The sequence below is a fragment of the Triturus cristatus genome, chromosome 5_1, assembly GCF_964204655.1.
Source record: "Triturus cristatus chromosome 5_1, aTriCri1.1, whole genome shotgun sequence".
Classification (NCBI taxonomy): domain Eukaryota; kingdom Metazoa; phylum Chordata; class Amphibia; order Caudata; family Salamandridae; genus Triturus; species Triturus cristatus.
Genome location: NC_140587.1, coordinates 558893629 through 558914159, shown reverse-complemented (window position 1 = coordinate 558914159; position 20531 = coordinate 558893629). Strand labels below are relative to the sequence as shown.

Here is a 20531-nt window from a genome sequence, read left to right as displayed (position 1 = left end):
TATCTGGCCGCTCCAGCATGCAGCACTAAACACAACACATTGATTAATTGTAGCTTTGCTACACGGGCCCATTTGCTCCCCGCCATGAGCCACTTTGCCATGGGCTGTGTCCATCACCAGGGAAGGCTATTCCCCGCAAGAGTCAGTGCAACTCTCCCGGGAGGCGGAGGGGGCCTTGAAGTCGATGACAGCCAGATGGACTCTTTAAACCCGCGGCGGTTCCCTCTTGCTTTTACTGCCTTGTTTAAAAACACTTTGCAAGCCTTTTCCAGTTGTCTGTCACTGCTTTTCTGTCCAGCACACGTCATGAAAGCCGCGCAGTAAAAGGCACTTTTACAAATGCCGTTGAAAACGTGCTGTACGTTATGTTCCCTTGTTTATCTTAATCTTTACGGAAAGGAAAACATGTTAGCCTCCGATTTAAGCAAGGGCTGCGAGGACGGTACTCGGCGCTTTCACAGCCGCCACTAGGATGCTCGCCGCTCCCCGTCATCATCATCATGTTTATGTTAGCGTTAACTACCTCGCCCCTTAACCAGCACAGGAGTGGAACCCTACACCTTACAACTTGCGTCCAAGAGAAGCCACATGAATGACAACACCACAGTAGGGAGAAGGGGGGGTTTTAACGCCACCCGAGAAAGCCCTGGTCGCCTCGTTTTGGGAAGTTACATAGCTGTGCAGAGAGAAATTCAAATCTCCGACGACCACCTTGCAAAAGACAGTCAGGACTGGGAGCAGAGCCATCAGCTTGAGAGTTCAGGACACTTTTAAGTCGAGGAGGAAATGTAACACATCAGGCTCTCACCTGAGTACTGCTTTATCTGCTTACATGGCTATACAGAACCGAGTCCAAAGTCAGTTCAGTGATTTTTAGTACGAGTTCGTGCTCCTTCATTGGTTTAGAAACGAGGCTTAAGAATGCTGTTTAACTTAGTTTGTACTAACAGAACACTATTAATAAGTGTTTTCAGGAGGCCTTTGTGAACAATGTTGAAGCAGTCAGGTACAAGAGAGCTAGTGAACTCAGCTTGGTGGTGTGTTTGTAAGAGTGTCAGGATCTTTTTAATGATGGAAAACTGAAAGTTGGCATTTTGAGCCACCGAGGTTATGGGAGATATATCTATGTCTCGATCAAAGAGTACACCCATATTATAAACATTTTTTTATGAGAGTTGGGACTGTTCTCTAATTGATGAGTTAGTTTTATGATGTTGCTTAGTTCATGGTATCACTTGTTTGCGGTACTTCTGTCTTAGTGCAACTGAGCCATAGAGTGTGGTCCTTCACCAAGCAAAAGGCTGAGCAAAAAGTTATAGACTTTCACCAAGTAATACATTCTCCACTCAATGGACTTTTTTGATAAATGGCCTCACCCAAATTGCATTCCTTGATTAGAGGCAAGATGTGGGAGGAATTTAAAGACAAGGAGAGGATGGCCATGAAGACCATCAAAATGATGCTGCAATTAAATCCACATGCCCAAAACAGAATGTCTAGTTTTATAGTTTTCTAGCAGGTGGTATCCTTTATTCAAATCGAGGTATCATAGACAACCTGAAATTGTACCTATTCTAATTACAGAAGTGCACCTAACCTCTTAGTTGAGGTGTTATTGCTTGTGTCGACCACATGCAATTTAATATATGTCCTTTATCTGCAGATCACACATGTGACTGGGTACAAATAGATATAAAAAGTAATATGGAATTGGTAGGACTTTATTCAGCCATCAAACACCAATTTCGACTAATAGGCACAAAGCTATCTTTGATGTACAATGTTAACTACAAATGACAGCAGCCATTCTAACGCTTTGTCTCTGGCTTTAAATCATGTGCACTGTCTCACCATCATGTTCCTTTGACCAAAAAGCTGCAGACAAGCCTATAAACCTTTCAATTTCACTTAGTTGTCACTAAGATCATCCAGTAAATGTACCCTAAAATTTGAATATACTGGTTCTGTCCAGTGAAAGGGATAACACCTAAACTAATTGAAAACCAGAAGGTTGGTAATTCCAATGCATGATTGGGATTATTTGGACCATAATATTTTTGATATTTTGTTAATAAATACACTGTTTGCTTGAGAGTTTTTTCTTACTTCTAGTTGATGAAGTGTGAGCACTTCCCCGGAAGTTAATCCCACAAGGCTAGGTGAAACCCTTTTTTTTTAAACATCCAATGAAAGCAGCAGAGTTATTAACGGTCTAATCAATTACTGCCGAGTTAATGATGTATGATATTGTCATAAACTCAGGAATTATTTAGAAAATAACCATGATGTAGTGTACCTGAAGAAGTGTGTTTACTGCCACAACCTGAAACATCTGTTCTGCGACTAAACACACTTTGGGTACATATTATCTTTAGACATCTCATGACTCTCCCTCTACAGGGTATACCATTATCCCAATTCCTAAAGATCTATACAGTCCACTATTGATGATTCTATTCAATACTGTAAATTGTGAAGGCATTGTCTTGTTAGTAAGAGAACAATTCAGATATTACATCTTCAGACAATGGAGCCTATTCCCAAAGGCAAATTTAGATGTGCACATTTACGCCTGCACCAAAGCATTAATCTACACTTGTTTCCTATTCACCATTTCCGTGTGCTGATTACTTATAAGTGTTGCTATACATCCCTCCACCCCCTGGTTGAGCCTCCTATAACATAATTGACAACTGTAAAGTTATGACTAATAGCTTTTCACAAGTAAGGGGAGCTCTCCACCACAGAGGCAGAGAACTCCATGTGGGAAAGTACAGGGGAAATTATTAAAGTGTTATTCTATAAAACATATTTAAACTAAATATAACAACATTTTAAATATTAATGATAAACATAAACATTTTGTTAAAAGGTATGGCAGAAATAATGTAAATTATTTTTCAAAAAAATTATAAAATTTTGGACGTGTAATGTAATTTAATTTTGAAATTATGTTTAGTATTACATGTTAACATAATATAATAATTATGTTACATTTATGTATGTTTTAACATCATTAATTTTGTTTATTTAACATTATTTCTTATAGTGTGTTACTTTAAGTGCATGCCTCCATTTCTATGGAAGTGTGTCACATTACATGTGAGTGCCAAGTGTGGTACTTGACTTGCTCCAAGGCTGGGCTGGAGTACATTTACTACTGTTTTGACAACTTTAACTGAAAGTTAGTGCATTTAGAAGTGCAGTTTATGAATAGCAATGAGCATCCTCTTTTGTGGGTGAGTGTTTTGTAGTAACCTATCCCTCCCAAAACCTCTCCTTACCTCTCTTACTCTATCTAAATCCCTTCCATTTTGTAGTAGATATTCTCAATTTTTCCACCACTCCCCCTGCTCCCTCCCACACTTACCGCTAAGCAGTAAACTTACATGTATACAAATCTCCCTAACAGGAGAAGTGGAGATGTGGATCACTACCCTTGGTTTTGTGAATTGTTCATTGTAGTAGGTATTACTACTATAGTACCACTTTACATTCTACAAAATGTAATTTACAAATTGGGCCCAATCACTGTACATGACTTCATTCATGCATACATGATAACACATTCCTTGTGATTTCTTCGAGTTGTAACTCTGGCATTATTCAGATAACCACCCTGTAACTGAATGTAGTCAGGCTGGTTGGGTTGACTTTATGCTTGAGAACAGTCTTAAGATGAATCCATACAGAACTGAACTCAAGACTAATTGCCTTTGCAGCCAATGGAAATCATATATTTCATGTATCTTATTGATTGCACTTAAAACTCCAAATGGTTTATAAATTGTCAGAGATCAACACTGTAGCATGAGCTATTAATGTGCTCTGGTTTGTCTAGATGAGCCCGTAAATTTAAGATAGTAACATTATCTTACACACATGGGTTTGGAGATTTGAGATAAGGAGAACCAATATGGAGACAAGTCCTCCCTATTGGTATGCACTGACATGGCTATGAATAATAATTTTACAGTGCATAGCATAGTCTAACATCACTCAACTGCCTATGTAATTTGATGCCTGCGACAAAACTTCAACTTTCAGGTGCAAAAATCATTGTGAAATTCAATGTAAGCTGAAATGGTGTTGTATTGTTAATACAGTATCATTTTTTAATGAGAAAAACATATGGTAGTAAGAAGTGTATTATGATATGTATGCATGTTTAGAGAATGAACAGCCAATAGCAAAAGAGTGTCTCTCAATAGTATTATTATGATAGCATTATAAAAATTAATATGCCCAACATGTTCCTAAATAAAGATGAAAAGTTACGTTTTATTGAAAATATTTAACTATAATGTCATAGTGAAAAAAGATAAAGGATTGTGTGAACATTTTACAAATGTCTTTCGATCATGCATTCTTAACGTATAAGGGAACCTAAATTCTATTAAGAAAAAATTAGGCTAAGAATGAACAATAACTTAACAGTAAAGATGAGATGCAACTTTGTAAGCACCATCTGTATTAGGACTTGCAAGCATAAAAACATTTGTTCTTTTCCTCTGCTAGCTGTGAGGCAGACTAACCAGAATGCCCCACTTATAAACTCTGGGAAGATGGCCACTCACACTCCACTACAAACATTCAGCATAAGATCAAAGCAAACAAGATCAAGGAGCAGCATTAATCCATTCCAAACTCTGAAAAATAAAATGTGTTCATCTGTTTGAAGATTGTTGTTGTTCATATATGACTCAAAGCACAACATGAATATTAACAGTTCTATAAAATAAATGCTTTTGTATGGAATTGAAGCTATGGCCCAAGCATAATTGTACAGGCTTGCATTGCGGAATATAAAGTTATGTTTGAGGTCATTTAAAAACATTACATTAAATTGAGTACCTTATATTGACTTAACCAGTTTAAAATACATTACATTTTACAAACACTGATACCATATCTTCACAAATTGCTGCATATATAATGAAAACTAATAAAGTATAATTTTTATTTCAACAAGTAAAATTTATATATTCACATTCTCTTGGTTTAGCCCTTATTATAATCTTTCTAACATAGCTTCCGAACTATATTAATTATTGAGCATGTAAAATAAATATTATTGTATGTCCTTGCTATGATTATCTCAATGGAGCTACATTTTTACATCATCTGGCACTTAAAAGATGTCAAACATTCAGGATACATTATTTAATTTGGCCAGAGAAAACTTGTAAGTCAGGACAATATTTCATATTTTGGGAATGGCTTACTCTGCCATATAGAAACAGTCAAATAAAGTTTTCACAAGATATATCACACCGAAAATTCTTTTGGACACTTAGTGGGGCAATCACAGACTTTGTTTCAAGAAAACAGACACTGCTCTTTCATAAGAGGACCTGCTTACACCAATTTATCAAACAGCTTTATTTATATGAAGGGTGGAGGTATGAATGATGGCACTTGCATAGATCACTATATGGTAAACACTATGAGGCACTTAAATGCTTCTTCTGCTTCATTCCTTTCTTTAAAATGCTAAACTGACACATATCTAACAGACCGCCTAAATTTCTGCTTTTAAAAGATACCTCAAACAGCACTTCTTAAAACACTTTTCTTAATTAAATTCCACCTATGATATCTGGTCTCATCAAAACTGTACTATAAAGATACCAATATGTTTATGACTGCTGTTTTATTGCTTGTTCGCTGTTATTTCTAAGCCATTATCTCTAAAGCGGTTTGTCACTCTGTGCAAGCAATCTTGACTGAATACATTAGGAACCTAAATAAATAATTAACAATATATATCACAAAATTCAGAAGGATTCAATATACATATTTGTGTATATATGCCAATACCAACCTTGCATTTGGTAACTATAGGGAGCCTGGCCGGGTGGCGGTGTACTGAAGGACGTCCCATAGCTGAGAAATCCTGTCTGTCCAGGTGACTGTGACTGTGATAATCCACCTTCTGTCTTGATGCCTGCCCACAATGTACCTAAATCAGTTAGTGATATCAGATCCATTTGATTATATTTAAACATAGACATACATCATATCAAGCATCAATTTAGCAATCAGATTTGCATGTATCAGATGTACATACATGTGGTTAACAAACATTCCTGAAAATTGTATCAAAACTGTTGCCTTCTATTTTTTCCACTATAAAACATACATTTGAGTTAAATGTCCCAGAATGTTTATAACAAAGAAAAGTAGAAAGCGTATCAAAAAAAGTCAAAGTAAACATTAGAAACAAATTCAGTACAGCATAACAATGTAATATGTAAAACAGGAAGTACAGTACAGAGAAATAAAATCAGATCTGTACTTCAATAGGTGACTCTGTTCCTTTGGCCATATGTTGAGTCCTCATATATTGACCCAGGATTTTTAAATGTCCATCAATCCAGGTAGCCAAAAGTAAATCCCATATTGAATCTGAAGTGGATAAAAGTCCATGTTTAATTAGTGTTGTCAGTAGATAACTAGCCATGGCATATAAGGTACTAATCCTTCCCTGTTAAAGTAGTGTGGTGAAAATCAAGTCAAATAAACCGGATCAGTCAAACTTCGTGGAAATGTATAGCATGATGGTGCTCACTCTGTCATAATGCTAGCCCTAGCTTAATGGTGGTAATAATGCTATTATTGTGTGTAATGGTGGCATAATGCTGGCCCTGGCTTTATGGTGGTAATATTGCTATTATTGTGTATAATGGTGACATAATGCTAGCCCTGGCTTTATGGTGGTTAATACCTGGCACATGTAGACATCCATGGTATGATGGTGCCAAAGCTGGAATGTGAATAATGCTGTTGGTTTAGAAAAAAAGAGGGACTTGTGTAAATGAACATATATAATGTTTATGCTAGTGTATGACGTAGATAGGAGCCTCTACAAAACCCAGAATGGAAACATCTTTGACCAACTCTGTACGAAAAAAAGGCACCACCAATTTCAAATCAGTTGCATTTGTAAATGTGTGCTCACACATGAGAATGCACTTAACAAATTACACCAAACATCACAGCAATGCAATATAGGAGATGCTTTCATTTTGAATGCATGACACTGGTGCAAGCACTAATTTCAGTTTCAGATAGTGCACACAACATTCAGGTATTTACCAATACAATGTTTCATAGAAATTGTGAAAGGTAAAAACAGTGCACCAATTTCAGTTGATTTAAAATGTTGATGAAAACAATATAGACTAGCGTGTTTAATTAATTTCATATCATAAAACTGTTAAGTAGTTTAATATTAGTAGAATAATATACATGCACCTTTCATATACAATGTGAAAACTAGCATTTTTTGCTCCCCGAGGTAAATCCTTCTCTTTATTATTTAATCTTATACCAGCTAGATTTCAGGTATCCTTACGGTGGAGAAGCACAGGACCATGAAAGATTTAATAAACTGAAATTATAATGAGATACAATACAGACATTCCGAGACTTCACACAAATCTACAAGAGAATGTGTGGAAATTTACTTTTCTAAGCATACCTCACCTCCATCCTGGATCAACTACAAGCTAGCTAGTTGATAAGAGTGTCCATTATTGGAGGTAACTTTGTACGTTTGTCTCCATATACCTAGAAAATATATTTTCGAAACGGAGAAACCCTTTCCTCGACAATCCCATGAAACGTGGTTGTATTCCATACGCTCTAAATGGCCTGCAAGTATGTTCAATTCGTCCGTTTGTATTTGTATCTTTATTTTAGTTTACCATAAAATCCTTATTTATGCCAGTAATGCTCTGACTTTGTGTGTTAAACATGTTGCATGGCCAACTCCCCTTTCCTGTTCTTATCTTTAAATGAAAGACTAATGACTAACAAATCTGCAATCATTAAATACTTTTTCACATCATATGTGCAATTTAGAAACAAAAATGTGATTCCGTTATTCATGACTGGACTCTGTGAATGGAAATTCAACTTCTCTGAACCCTATATGCCACTTATTAACACCAATATTTTTGTGACTGGGATCCTAAATTTGTTAGGTTGTTACATGTATGACACACCCTCTCTTCCAGATCAACCTGCCCCCCTCCCCCACCACTTGAATGTCTTTTTCCATTTGTAGAGTCCCAGGAGTATTATTTGGAAATAGAGACTTGTCCATCAGACCTAAGTAATGGCTTTCTAGATTCCTACGGTTCCTTAAAATTACTTATGTTGCACATGTCTTGTAGACTATCTAACGCTCCTTTCAGATGATCACTTATAAAAATACTCTAAGGGCCCTTTACGTCTATGTATGTGCTTGATCCTTATTGTAATTGGAAACCATTAAAACATCTCTCTCCTTCTGACACTCATAAAAACCAGTTCTTCTACAACTGTCCAATTCCTCCACTTACATCACTATGGTAAGAGGGGCACTATGAATACTGATTTAATTTGTTGCACATTTCTTAGACCGTACAATAGTTCACACCCCTCCTTCTATTTATATGCCACCTTTCAATTCTGAAGCACTCCAAGGATCCCAAAATTTACAGTCCTAGATTTGGTCTACAAAATTAGCAGTTTAGCTTCAATGCATTCTGTTTTTGTCAGAACTGGCGCTGGGTAAAACAGCACTGTGCATCACTCTTCTCAGATGCCAAATGTGAATCATCTAGGGGAATCTGAAGCCACCATGCCAGGGGAGACCATCTATCCCTTTGTAGTACAACCCCAGATTTTGTTATTGAGTGTCTTCTTTGTGAAAGCCAAATTCTTTCTCAGCTTTCATTTCAGTGTCCGTAGGACTTGGGTTTTGTAGCCTGGGGATTGTGTTATTGGTCCTGCTGCTTAAGGTTGCTTTTTGAAGGGCCATCCTGAATTACACTTAAAACTGCATGCAGTATGAATTAGCACACCGTTGCTCATTTCATAAACAGAATGCTCTCATTTAGCCATGATTCTCAGTCTGAAAATAACTATGAATTGTGTTACCTCACGGTCCATCTTCTTTGTGACATCATGCATGGGAGCTAGTTCTTGCCCAGATTAGCATTTGATTACTTTTATTTATTGTAGTGAGGCCTTGTGTGGCCATACATGCCCAAATACAGACCAGGGAGTTCTCATTGCTCATGACTTAATGGATTAATGCATTTTTGTGTACTTTCCAGCAGGTTAATTTTTTGTATCTGTTTCAATTCAAACAATATCCATGCAATAAATATATTGCTTTCATGGATCTTCCTTATTTTAATTGAGAACGCTAACTAAAATAGTGGGAGGAATGTCAGAATATAGACTTTACAACCAAAATATCAAGGAGGTAAGTATATATTTGGTAAGTATAGGTTTACTATTCTCACCCCGCTGCCCATCTAAATATCTTTAAGATATATATGTAGATATATAGTTACGGTACATATATGAGGGTTTAAGTATAGTGAATCTATACTGGACCTGTGTATAAGTATTTTGGTTGCCACAGTTTTGCATAAATATTAAGGTATCACAATACTTAGAGCTTGATATGCCGGAACCAAACCAATAGAGGTTTTGAATCACATTAAGATATTATGACTAAGGATATTCATTGGATATTTAATGTTGAGATTTGTCTCTACCTGGCATGGCTTACAACCTTAGTTCACATACTTTGTGCAAAAACAGACACAATAAATCGTAAGTGTTGTGATGGTCTAGTAATATATCTTGGCATTGTATAGTAAAGGAAAACTCTGTATGAGCACCGAATTATATTTTGTTACTACTGAATGAGCCCAATTATGGACCAGAGGTAACATGAAGCACGCATTATTTTAAACATTTTCTGGCACTTTTTGAAAAGTGGCACTTATTTTGTCCTTCCGGACAATTCATTTGCTTGATTATTCTAGAAGCTGACTGAGTTGATCTCGAAAATGCAACATATTTTCACTGTAAATGGTGATTTCAGACAAAAGGCCAAGTTAAAGATACCACATATAATGTATACAAAATACAACATGGTGAGTATTTATTTCTAATTAAGCAGTCAAGGGCATGCTAATATAAACAACCATAAATAATAGAACTAAAAACAATAACTAAGAAGCTAAATAAAGCACAAGTTACAATATTATTGACTGACACATTCTGGCACTCAGTCGAGGCCTAATTAAACGTTGATTGTGCTACTCAATATGTGTGAATTATTTTTAATGCTTACCATAAGGGGGAATACCATAGGGTTGACCTGGCTGTGGATATGTTGCATAAGCTGTTGCTTGTTGCATTCCTGTTGTAAACTGTGTCTGCCCATATGCAGCCATGGTTTGCGATGATGGGGTGGGGAGTATATGTGGATATGCTCTGCTATTTGCCCAAAACAAAATAATAAATAAAAGGGCTTTTATTATTATTATGTTTAATACCATGTATAAAAGCATGCAGTAAATGCATCGATTAGCTGACTCAAAATTCAATATATATATATATATATATGTATATATATATATATATGTACATACACATCAATCACTGTCCTTTATGTACAACAATTGGTTTACAAATTTCAAGTATAGTATGGGAAAAGAGATTCATTTGAAGTTCTAAAATGATTTGAAAGATTGCATTGAGTAACATAGACTTGTATACAATTATGTTGTGGCAGAAAATTAACAGTAAATAGAAAGGGAAAATAGTACAGTGTGAGGACTCGGTGGAAGTGAATCATGGCATGTGAGCTTGGACTTTTGGTAGCCTCATAGGTAATATGAAGATTATAAATGGAGAGCCATGTAAATAATTTTCAACAGTTTGTGGATAATATGAACATAACAAGTTGGAAAGTTGTAATGCAGGAGGCTCTATTTCTGGTAAATTGCGAGGGCACACATAAGTAAGATGATGTAATATGGAGAATGGAATGACAAATCAGAGAAAAAGAATTTCTGAGGTGCTTGGATTTAGAACAAGAAATATGATATATGCTAACATTAAATGAGGATGTATATAATGCCTAAACCTGAAGGTATCCAAGAGCTCAAAAATAGAGTGTACTTAGCAGAGTATTTGAATTGGATATGCTTCCTGGCTTTTCTTAAAATTGAGTAGATTAATGCCAGCTGTCATTCCTGAGAATCGACAGTTCCACAACATTGGGTTCACATCCAAGAATACTTATTTTCTCATCCACTCACTCACTTATTGACTCAACAATCTACTTTGTTGACATCTACTCAGAAAAATAATTGCTCTGTGACACACTGTACACCTTTTTCTGCACCCTTAATCTTCTCTATGTGAGTGATACCTGGACAGGCATTCCCCCATGTTACCCAAGCAAATGTGAATTACCATCAAGTTAAGAAGTGGTCACCTTTTCTAGTGCTTTGACCATGAATTGAGCACTGATACCCAGAGAATTGCTCTGCTGAATAGAAATTGTAAGAATTAAGGGTTGTCTCCTCTGTAGAATAATCCATTGGACAAAATGAGCATGAGCACAGATGATGATGCTGATGATTTAGTATTGATGGTGCAATGGAAGAGATTAATAAGAGTTAATTTATATGAGAAAAGTTTTGAATCATTAGGTTATCTTTGGTGTGTAACGTCAATCCAGATGTATCAGTATTTTTTTAAATCAAAAAAGGAGCTTGTGCATGATAGAAGAGAGTGCGGTTAAAGAGATTGTTAACAGCTCCTGTTCAAAAGCAATCAGAAACTTTAGTGAAAAGAAAAGGTTGCAAAGACCTATTAGTAGATCATATGAAAGATGCTACAGAAGGAGGACAGGAAGATATTCCATGCTTGGAGCAAGCATGTTTGGCAGTTCGGGCCAGACTGTTTCCATAAGGAACAGGGTCAAGACCGATTTGCATATGGCTGGGTCCAAACTGGGATGATGTGGTGAGCAAAAGAATGATGGATTAAACCCAGATCCTTGTGACTGAGGGTGAATGTTTGTATTGTCCAGCATTCCGTCCATTAATTGTTTCTTTTGCATATTGAGCAAGCATGTAGCATGGTTTACTCAAGAAAAGCCCTGCTGTTCCTGTTTTGAGATCCTGTCTTTGGAAGAAAACCCAACGAGTATACGGTATTGACTGTGGTGTGAGAGGAAAAGCATTAGACAATTGCATGGTGAGATTGTGTTTCAAGGGTATCCATTTTACTTTAAAATATGATAGTCTTTTGGTATTGGCTGTAATGAGAAGCAGGAGACATAGATAAAGGAGGAGGAGAGATAAAGAAGTGGCACAATCAAGGCCACTGTTTATTGTAAATACAGATAAGCGAGGGGATGGTTCCAGATTCGCTAGCAGCTTTGTTGGTTAGAGCATGTGAGTTGTGGAAGAACCTATTTCAATGGGCTATACATAGCATGAGGAAAACATTAAACTTGCCAAAAAAGACAGATTTGATGTACTAGACACATTTGCAAAGGAATGTGAACACTGTTCAGGGAACCATAATTTCATTTGACATACTACAGAAATCCATAAGGTAGTCACCCATACAAACAAAGAAGATGTTCGCAGTGACACTGCTGGCAAATAAAAAAAATGCTATGCAAGAAATTGAAAAGAAGCAAGAGTTAACCAAGAAAATAATGTGAGGATATGACAGAGGTAAAAATAAGTTGGGGATATCCATGGGTGAGAGTCAAATAAATCTTTACGAATGAAAACGGATATACGTGGAGAGGAAGCAAATAAAGGAGACTAATATTTATTGAAACGTATGTTGGGATTGTTATGAACAAAGACTGCAGTTTTTCTTTGCCATCACCATCAATCACTACATCACATATTAAAATGAATTCACATTTTTGGAAAAGGACACTACTTTCTAAGATGGTGCACTTTTACATTCGTCCTCAGCACAAATTCAATAGACAATTCCCACACCCCTTACAACAAATTATACATTTTTCATATGATTAAAAGATGGCCCAGCCTGAGTATATAGGAGAGGTTTATGAAGGAGCTTTATTTTCATATAACATTTTAAAAGGTAAAAAAAACTCTTACTTGGAAGGATAGATCTGTGGTGAGAACGGGTGGGTTTGTCTTGGGCTGAAGCCACTGCTTCCAATCACTGCACAGGCAAAAAGAATGCACATACCAGCATAAACAAGGATATGAGAACAGAATATTGTTTGCTCAAAAAATTCCTACGTTAATTCAGGTTTACAGCAGTTGCTTTTTTAAAATAGTCTCAGCGTCTACTCAGCAAGAGCCCAAGAATTAAAAAGAATGCAATTGATAGATTTAAAACCACACATTCCAAACATTAACACAGAGCAGGATTCTTTGTAAAACTAACATTTTCCTTTTCTGAGCATAATCAGACAAAACAATTAAACAATAGCAGAAAACGTTTTCCAGGATCTCCAAAAATGTATGTTATTGAAAACAATTAGTGCGAGAGCACAGTTTAACATTAGCGATTATTGTACAGTGGCCTGCGTTCAAGTCAAAGCTAAATTGGGCTGTTGCCTTCAGTCTTTGGAAACGTAGAAAAGGAAGATACCAAGAAACACAAGGGTCTTGGCAACTGAAGACGTTGTTGTAGCTTGTGAAGCTTAACTCAACGATTCATGAATCCTACTCCAATATCTTCGAAACTGCTAGACTGAAAGTAGCATTCTCCCAGCATCCCTAGTTCCATGTATGTCCCATCCAAGAAAGGTAACACAACACCATGGTAATGAGGAGGCCGAGGTCTGCCTCCACACAATTCCGTGTGCACTGGATTAAAAGGCGTGCTTTCCTTGGGAGAGGAAAAGAGCGACACTATGATATGGAAGCATTATCTAAAGTCTGCTCTATCCAGTCGAAATGGAAAACCTGGAGACAGCTACAGTGGAAGCCTGATTAGATTAACTCCCAATACAACTGGGATAGTACATTTCATGTATAAGTTTGAGACCCATGGAAAAACATGTTAAGTTACTTGCCATGCAGTGATAATAACTTTAGAATAACTAATCGAAATTGTGAAAGCCAAGTGAAAAGTGTCTCTAATTATTGCTGAACGTATAAATTATTTCATTTTTTTACTTCTATATTTCTTTATTGTAGTGACACTATGAAGGAAGGACTAAATTCAGAAAAGATTTTGCAGACCTAAGGTAGCCCAGGTCATAAAAAGGCATTCACTATTCTAATTTCCACATTCTGATTCACGCGTTCATGAGGAGTTTTTTTCTTTCTAATAGTAAAGGGCATTTACGACATGCAATCCACTATATTGGCGGATTTTCGGTTGTATGTTTATAATCAGGGGCAATAAAATTAGATTATGGCGGCAGGATGCAAAAAGAAATGGGAGAAACACATTCCCATCAACCTGTGATTATTCACAAAGCATTGTGTAAGCAATCTGCATTCAGGAAACTCCTGAGAAGCTACTCTGAAAAAGATTGAAATAATGTTGTGTATTCTAGATGGAACAGGAAAGTAATGACTTGATAAAATAATAGGGGAATGGGTTTCACTGGAAGAAAAACATTGTCCGTCTGGTGAAAAGGTAAAAAAAAAAATTACTGTACATATACATATATCATCCAGTCTTATTGATTGTCCACGTAGTGAACAACCTGCCTATGTGTGGAGTAGAAGTGTACTCCTGGACATCTAAAACTGTTGCAGGTTTGTAGGGGCACGTGGTGCAGTAATTCTGAGTTCCTTAAGACCAGAAATCTACACCTACCAGCGTTGATTTCCAACTCTTTTAATGGTCTCTGTAAATTGGACGCATGATGTTTATTTGAAATCGGCCGACTGCCACACCACATTACGTAAGGGTTTTTTACTGGTGCGGGAAAATAAAATCACAACCCATTAACTGCTCCTAGCACAATGGAGAATGAGACAAAGAGGTGTTGCTCCAAACTCAGCCTGGACAAAGTAATGGTTTCCCCCAGGAACATGGCAAGTAAATGCTGTTGAGCATATCATATGTGCAAAGTTTGAGGCACTGTCTATTATCTTAAAATCTTATTGTGCTAATAGCAAAAATAGCACAATATACTTTTGCTCAAGGTTTTACCCGTGCCAAAACTATTATATAATAAATAAACTGGAGCTACATTCGCTTACTCAATTATTTAATACGGAAACAGCAAAAATTATGCAAATTGAAATTCCTTGAATTCCCTCAATGCATCATTTATGTAATATGTCTCCAAATCTGGAGTGTAGTAGCGTGAAGTATTGCAAAGCAGAGTTTAGAGGCATAGAGTGCAGTGACGGAGAGTACATTGGCTTTGAGTAAAGTGGTGTAGACTGCATCGGTGTAGAGTGCAGTGGCGCAGAGTAGAGTGGAGTGGCGCTGAGCGGAGTGGCACTGAGTGCAATGGCACCGTGTGCAGTGGTGTCGAGTGCAATAGCAAAGAGTAGATTGTTTCACAGTAGAGTGAAGAAAGGTGCATAGTAGAGTACAGTGGCATAGAGTGCAGAGATGATTAGAGTGGTGTAGGGTAGATTGGCAAAGAGCACACTGGCATAGAGTGGAGTGGTACAGAGTAAAGCGAATTGGTGTAGAGTGTGGTGGCATGGAGTGCAGTGTTGCAGAGTAGAGTGGCATATAGCGGAGGGGCGCAGAGCTGACTGGTGAAGAGTGCAGTGGTTCATAGTAGAGTAGTGTGGGGTACAGTGCATTGGCATAGAGTAGAGTGGTTAGAGTAGAGATTTGTAGAGTGAAGTTGCATAGAGTGGAGTGGTGCAGAGTAGAGAGCAGTGAGGCTTTGTGGAGTGAAGTATTGTAGTGTGGTGTGGTGCAGAGAAGAGTGGAGTGGCATAGAGTGGAATATGCATGGTGTGGTAGCACACTGCCATTGTTATAGACAACACATCTTCAATTGAAATGACCATCACACTTGCACAGACACACAGTTTTACTGATAAAAGTATACAGCACACAAACGATAACATCACCTAGTGTATTGACTTGTTTTGATCGTACTGAAATATTTGGTTCACCGCACCTCAGACGTTCAAAAAATGTGCTTCTTTTGAGCTTTTCTAATTATGAAATATCTGCACAAGTTATTTGCAGACATTTACATTTTGTTGTGTGCTAGAAAAATATATAACGTTTTCTCAAGCACTCCCTCAATAGCCAGCACGATTGTTACATAAATCCTCTCACTTTGAAGTCAGATAAAAGAAAATAAACACCAAGCTCCCTGAAAAACAGACCCTGATATTTGACCTCTGTCTTTCAATGCACAGCAAATGTGACAAGATAAGAACAAGTGTTAAAGGCCTGTTTGCAAAAATCCAGTACTGGTGGAAGAATACAGTAAAGATGGTTTGGGCAATGAAAGGGGCAAACTCAAGCTGGACAGCCTAAAACAAATAGAACAGCAAATAGAAAGAAAGCAAATGTGAGTTGCAAACCACAAAGCCAATAAGTAATGGGTAGAATGCATTACCAGGATAGCTTTCCAAATGTCCCCAAGAGGCTATTAGCAAACCAGGCAGCTGTGCTGTCTGGTAGGCTTCGACCTAAAAATCAGAAATTACTAGTCATCTTCCAGGAAGGTAGATAACTGTTATTGGCAAATGATGAAGTAATAATTCTGGAAACACAATCTGTCAATTTCCATGGGGTAGAGAGGTAGAGAATAGAGCCCCAAATTCTCAGTAGTAACCATGCATAACATAATTTTTGTATGTAGGGTTCCAGTCCTCACCACTCAAATTCCCTGTAGGCACTTCTACGGAAAAATTGAGGGCATAATGGTACCAAGAAAAAAGCATTGAGGGAAACAGAGGTAAAACATTTTTCTGTACCATGCTCCCCCAACTTACTTGATTCTTAAAAACAGGTATCCCAATAAGGCCGTAACATTATCCCCTCTTCCCTCATTCATGGAGCTCTCTCTTAAACACGGAAGACCACTGCATTTTACGTTCTGTTGGCCATTGCAAATGACTCTATATGAGTATATTGACTCACGTTACACTGGATGCAATATCACTTGGTCCTTAGATAACCATAGAACGTTATAGCGGTGCTACAGTGTGTAAGAAGGTAGTACCAATGTCATCATAATTCTTGAGAAAAACCTCAAATCAGAACTGGTGAAGCAGTTGATATAGGAAAATAATAAGTATTACATCTCAATAACACATCCAAATTAAGAACTACTCAATTTATATTTGCATATGCTAGCAAATTAGGAGTGTTCCAACTTACACACGCATGATTTATGTATATCGAAAACTATCATTGCTGACTTCGCCCCATTTAACTAATGTGATATGCATGAGCACATAAATCTAGGGATTGAAAATGTGTGACATTATGGGCTCGATTACGATGTACGGTGGACTTGAGTCCGCCCAACACCATCACGGCTCAGAACCAACCGATCTTCAGTAGACGGTCCCTACACCGCTATAACGATGCAACCGCACATGGTACGGTTGCATTCTCCCATTTCCCTATGGGAGCTTATGTTACTGCCATAAACCAGCCGTAACACAAGCTCCCATAGAGAAATGGGAGATTGTGTTAATCCCTGCACCCTGTGGCAGGCACAAGATGCAGGGAAAAATGGAGGCCACAAGGAAAATGGAGCCCTGCTAGGGGCCCCCAGACTCCCTTTCCGATAGGCTTTCCATGTCAGAAAGCATGGCATGGAAAGCCTGTGGGAAACCGAGCATCGCCTTCCTCTGGGATTACGGGCGGTCTCTGAGTGGCCGATGGGCTCCTGGAGCCCGTCAGAATCCAGCCGGAATGACCGCCCAGTTTCAATTCCAACTGGCTGTATTGTAATCAGCCAGTTGGAATTGAAGCCGATGATCTCGGTCGTAAAGCCTCCGACCATAGGTCGGAGGCTTTACGACCGAGATCGTAATACGCCCCTTAGTGTTTTTAATGAGAGTCTGTTCCTTTTTTATTATAAATGGTTCACTGGCATCTTACCTCTCCTACATCTACTTTGCGCTATCCATAGAATAAGTTGCAAATTCTCCACATACGGCTGCACTTACACCTGAACTTTTCACATATAATTTTCAGATGACCATAAGGGTGGGTATGAATACCACAACATTTTCGAATATCCAAAATATTAACACTGTGCTTGTGACAGCTTATATGCATTGACTTTCCCACACAGAGACACTGAGTGGATCCAAAGCTATCAGTTCATAGTATACACATACACTACACAAGTGTTTGTACCTGTATCTTGACCTGTTATATACTTTCTGATAAAAAGCTAATTCTGACTTGAAAATTAGACACATTTTTCTAATTGTACATCAGACTTATGCCAGCAAATATCTGGGAATCAATGCCTTAGTTTACATCTGGCAAAGTGTCAGGCCACAAGACACAACATTTGTACTGATGCAAAAACGTCCAGTCCATTTGCATATATTTTGCTGTTTGTTTAACAAGGAATGAACCAAGCAGTATTTGCATGAGGACAAACATGGCATGACTAATTTCAGAATATGTTTTATGTTACCCAATAATAAGTGGGAAAATGCAGTTTCACTACTTTTCAAATGCGAAAGATAAACCAATATTTAGTTAAAATTAGTGTGTTGCATGTACTATTACTTAAGTAGTAAAAACTGTAAACACCACTTTCCTACCTTATTTTATCAAAGGATTAATTATGAAGTGCGATTTCTTTAATAAAAGTAAATGACACAGATACGTTTTTTCAATACTTTTTTCCATATTTGTCCTGATGCAAAAATCTTTCTGTAATATAAAATGGACCGAAAACTGTGCACCATTCCATATTAAAGGAGAACAGGTCGTGCAAAAGCTGTTTTTTGCACCACTGCAGACTTTATGGACATTGGCTTTAGGATTACACTTTAATTGATTAGTAATGATAAAACTTCTAAATGTCTCTCCTTTTAATTTTTGAGTCATTCAGTTTTTTGCAGTTTTGGTGCTTATGGTTTTCTTAAATAAATGCCATTATGCATGCGAGCAGGGAGATTACGAATTTTAGTTATCTAATGGCGATGAATCATGTGCATAACTCTTAAGTGCGCCTTGTCAGAGTACAGATTCAGGGGAATCCTGAAGAGCTAATTTTTTTCTTCCCAGGTCTGCATGCCAGATAGCACATTCAACATCACTCTCACAGCAGGTGACACCGTACGGATATATTTTGAATCATTTTGAGATAGCCTTACGTGGCAGACTTTATCAACTATGTGTTGCATGTTTCAGATCGGAATGTACTATATATGCTAGAGGAAGCGTCCACAAACTACACTCATATTTATAAATATTTTCAATAGTTCTTACCTGTTCCCGAGAAATTGTCTAACGTTTCCTCTGTTGACCTGGAAATCTCACTGCTGGTCATTGGTTCTGTTTTCACTAAAAATATTAGATATATTTGTTAGTGTAAAAATGTGTGCACTTTCTTATCACTCAATGTATTATATTTTAGCATTAACTAAAATCCTATATTATAATTAAATAAATTAGCACTTTTTAAACCTTCCATGAACAAACATGTACTCTTGAAAAGACTCGTTGATTTAAAGAATTGCTAATAGATAAACCAAAGAATGTTGGATGCTTAATTTTTTTTAAGGACCATAAGGTGCCCGTCAATAATACAAGTGATTTATTGACCTGCTGGTCCTTTTCAGTGCTCCTGCATCATTTGTTTTTTGACCAACAGGTTCAGTTTCCATCTGAACTGGTCTTCAGCTTTAGTTTCCATCTGAAGTGGTCTTCATTCATCTGATGTGAGCTGGGGTTTACTTTAATCCCTAAAGAAGCATTGCTGCATACAACTAATAGAGCACCCAATGTACTGCTGAAACAACTGCCCCATTCTATGAAATGTCTACGAATATGCTGTCAACAATTCCAAATGACTATCAGTTTCTATCACAGTCTTTTAACCTCTGCCACAATACCAGAGTCATAAATGTGATGATATTCCTATTTTAGACAAGAAATGATGTTAAGCAATATCCTCCCATTGTTGACACCAGCAGGCTTTTGCGATGCTAAAAATCCATTCCTGAAGAGTTGAGAGTACAATGTGACCCTAGCCTTAAGTAAGAGTCATATTTTTGGAACTATTTTTTGCTGTTAGTTCACAGAGGCTAGAAGCTATCCTAGTGTTGATACATCAAATATGTTCCGACAATTGAAAAATCGGGATTAAAATAGCAAGAGAATGATAGAGGAAAAAGATAATGACAGTACCTCATGGAGCTTTTATCTATGGGTAACAGACTTTTACATACTGTAGATGTGACCAGCCATGGTTAAGCTAAGTTTTTGGTTGCCCTCAGGAAAAGATGTCTCCCACTATCTAATTACTTTCTTTGGGCAACGTAGTGGTGCGTGTAGAACTACTGGGGTTTGTTTTATTCTCGTTGTGGAATAGAAAATAATTCCCAGGTTACTAAAAGTTAGATATTGTCGTATTCTGATTGCTGCCCTGACTTTGGTGAAGTTAAATGGATTTTGTGAACAAAGGTTCATTGACTAGTACATCTTTTTGATGGCTATTGGTAGATGCCACTGCACCTGGCATCACCCAGGCTTGACTTCACTCTTTGAGTGAGAGAAATAATCTCATCTCTTCTCTTGCATATGGC

The 20531-nt window shown here is 37.4% G+C and overlaps 1 protein-coding gene across 11 annotated transcripts in view; it reads right to left on the bottom strand.

Moving 5' to 3' along the window:
• EYA1 (EYA transcriptional coactivator and phosphatase 1) overlaps window positions 1–20531 on the bottom strand; it is a 288885-nt gene that overhangs the window by 190277 nt on the left and 78077 nt on the right. For 4 of the 11 annotated variants that reach the window (XM_085605441.1, XM_085605440.1, XM_085605444.1 and 1 more), the window contains 4 exons: window positions 19213–19287; window positions 12951–13017; window positions 10142–10287; window positions 5825–5962 (listed from right to left, as the gene is read on the bottom strand). In XM_085605441.1, coding sequence (XP_085461567.1) covers window positions 5825–5962; window positions 10142–10287; window positions 12951–13017; window positions 19213–19287 — 426 coding nt within the window. The remainder of the gene's footprint in view (window positions 1–5824; window positions 5963–10141; window positions 10288–12950; window positions 13018–19212; window positions 19288–20531) is intronic. The other 7 variants (XM_085605446.1, XM_085605445.1, XM_085605443.1 and 4 more) reach the window with 7 other exon arrangements.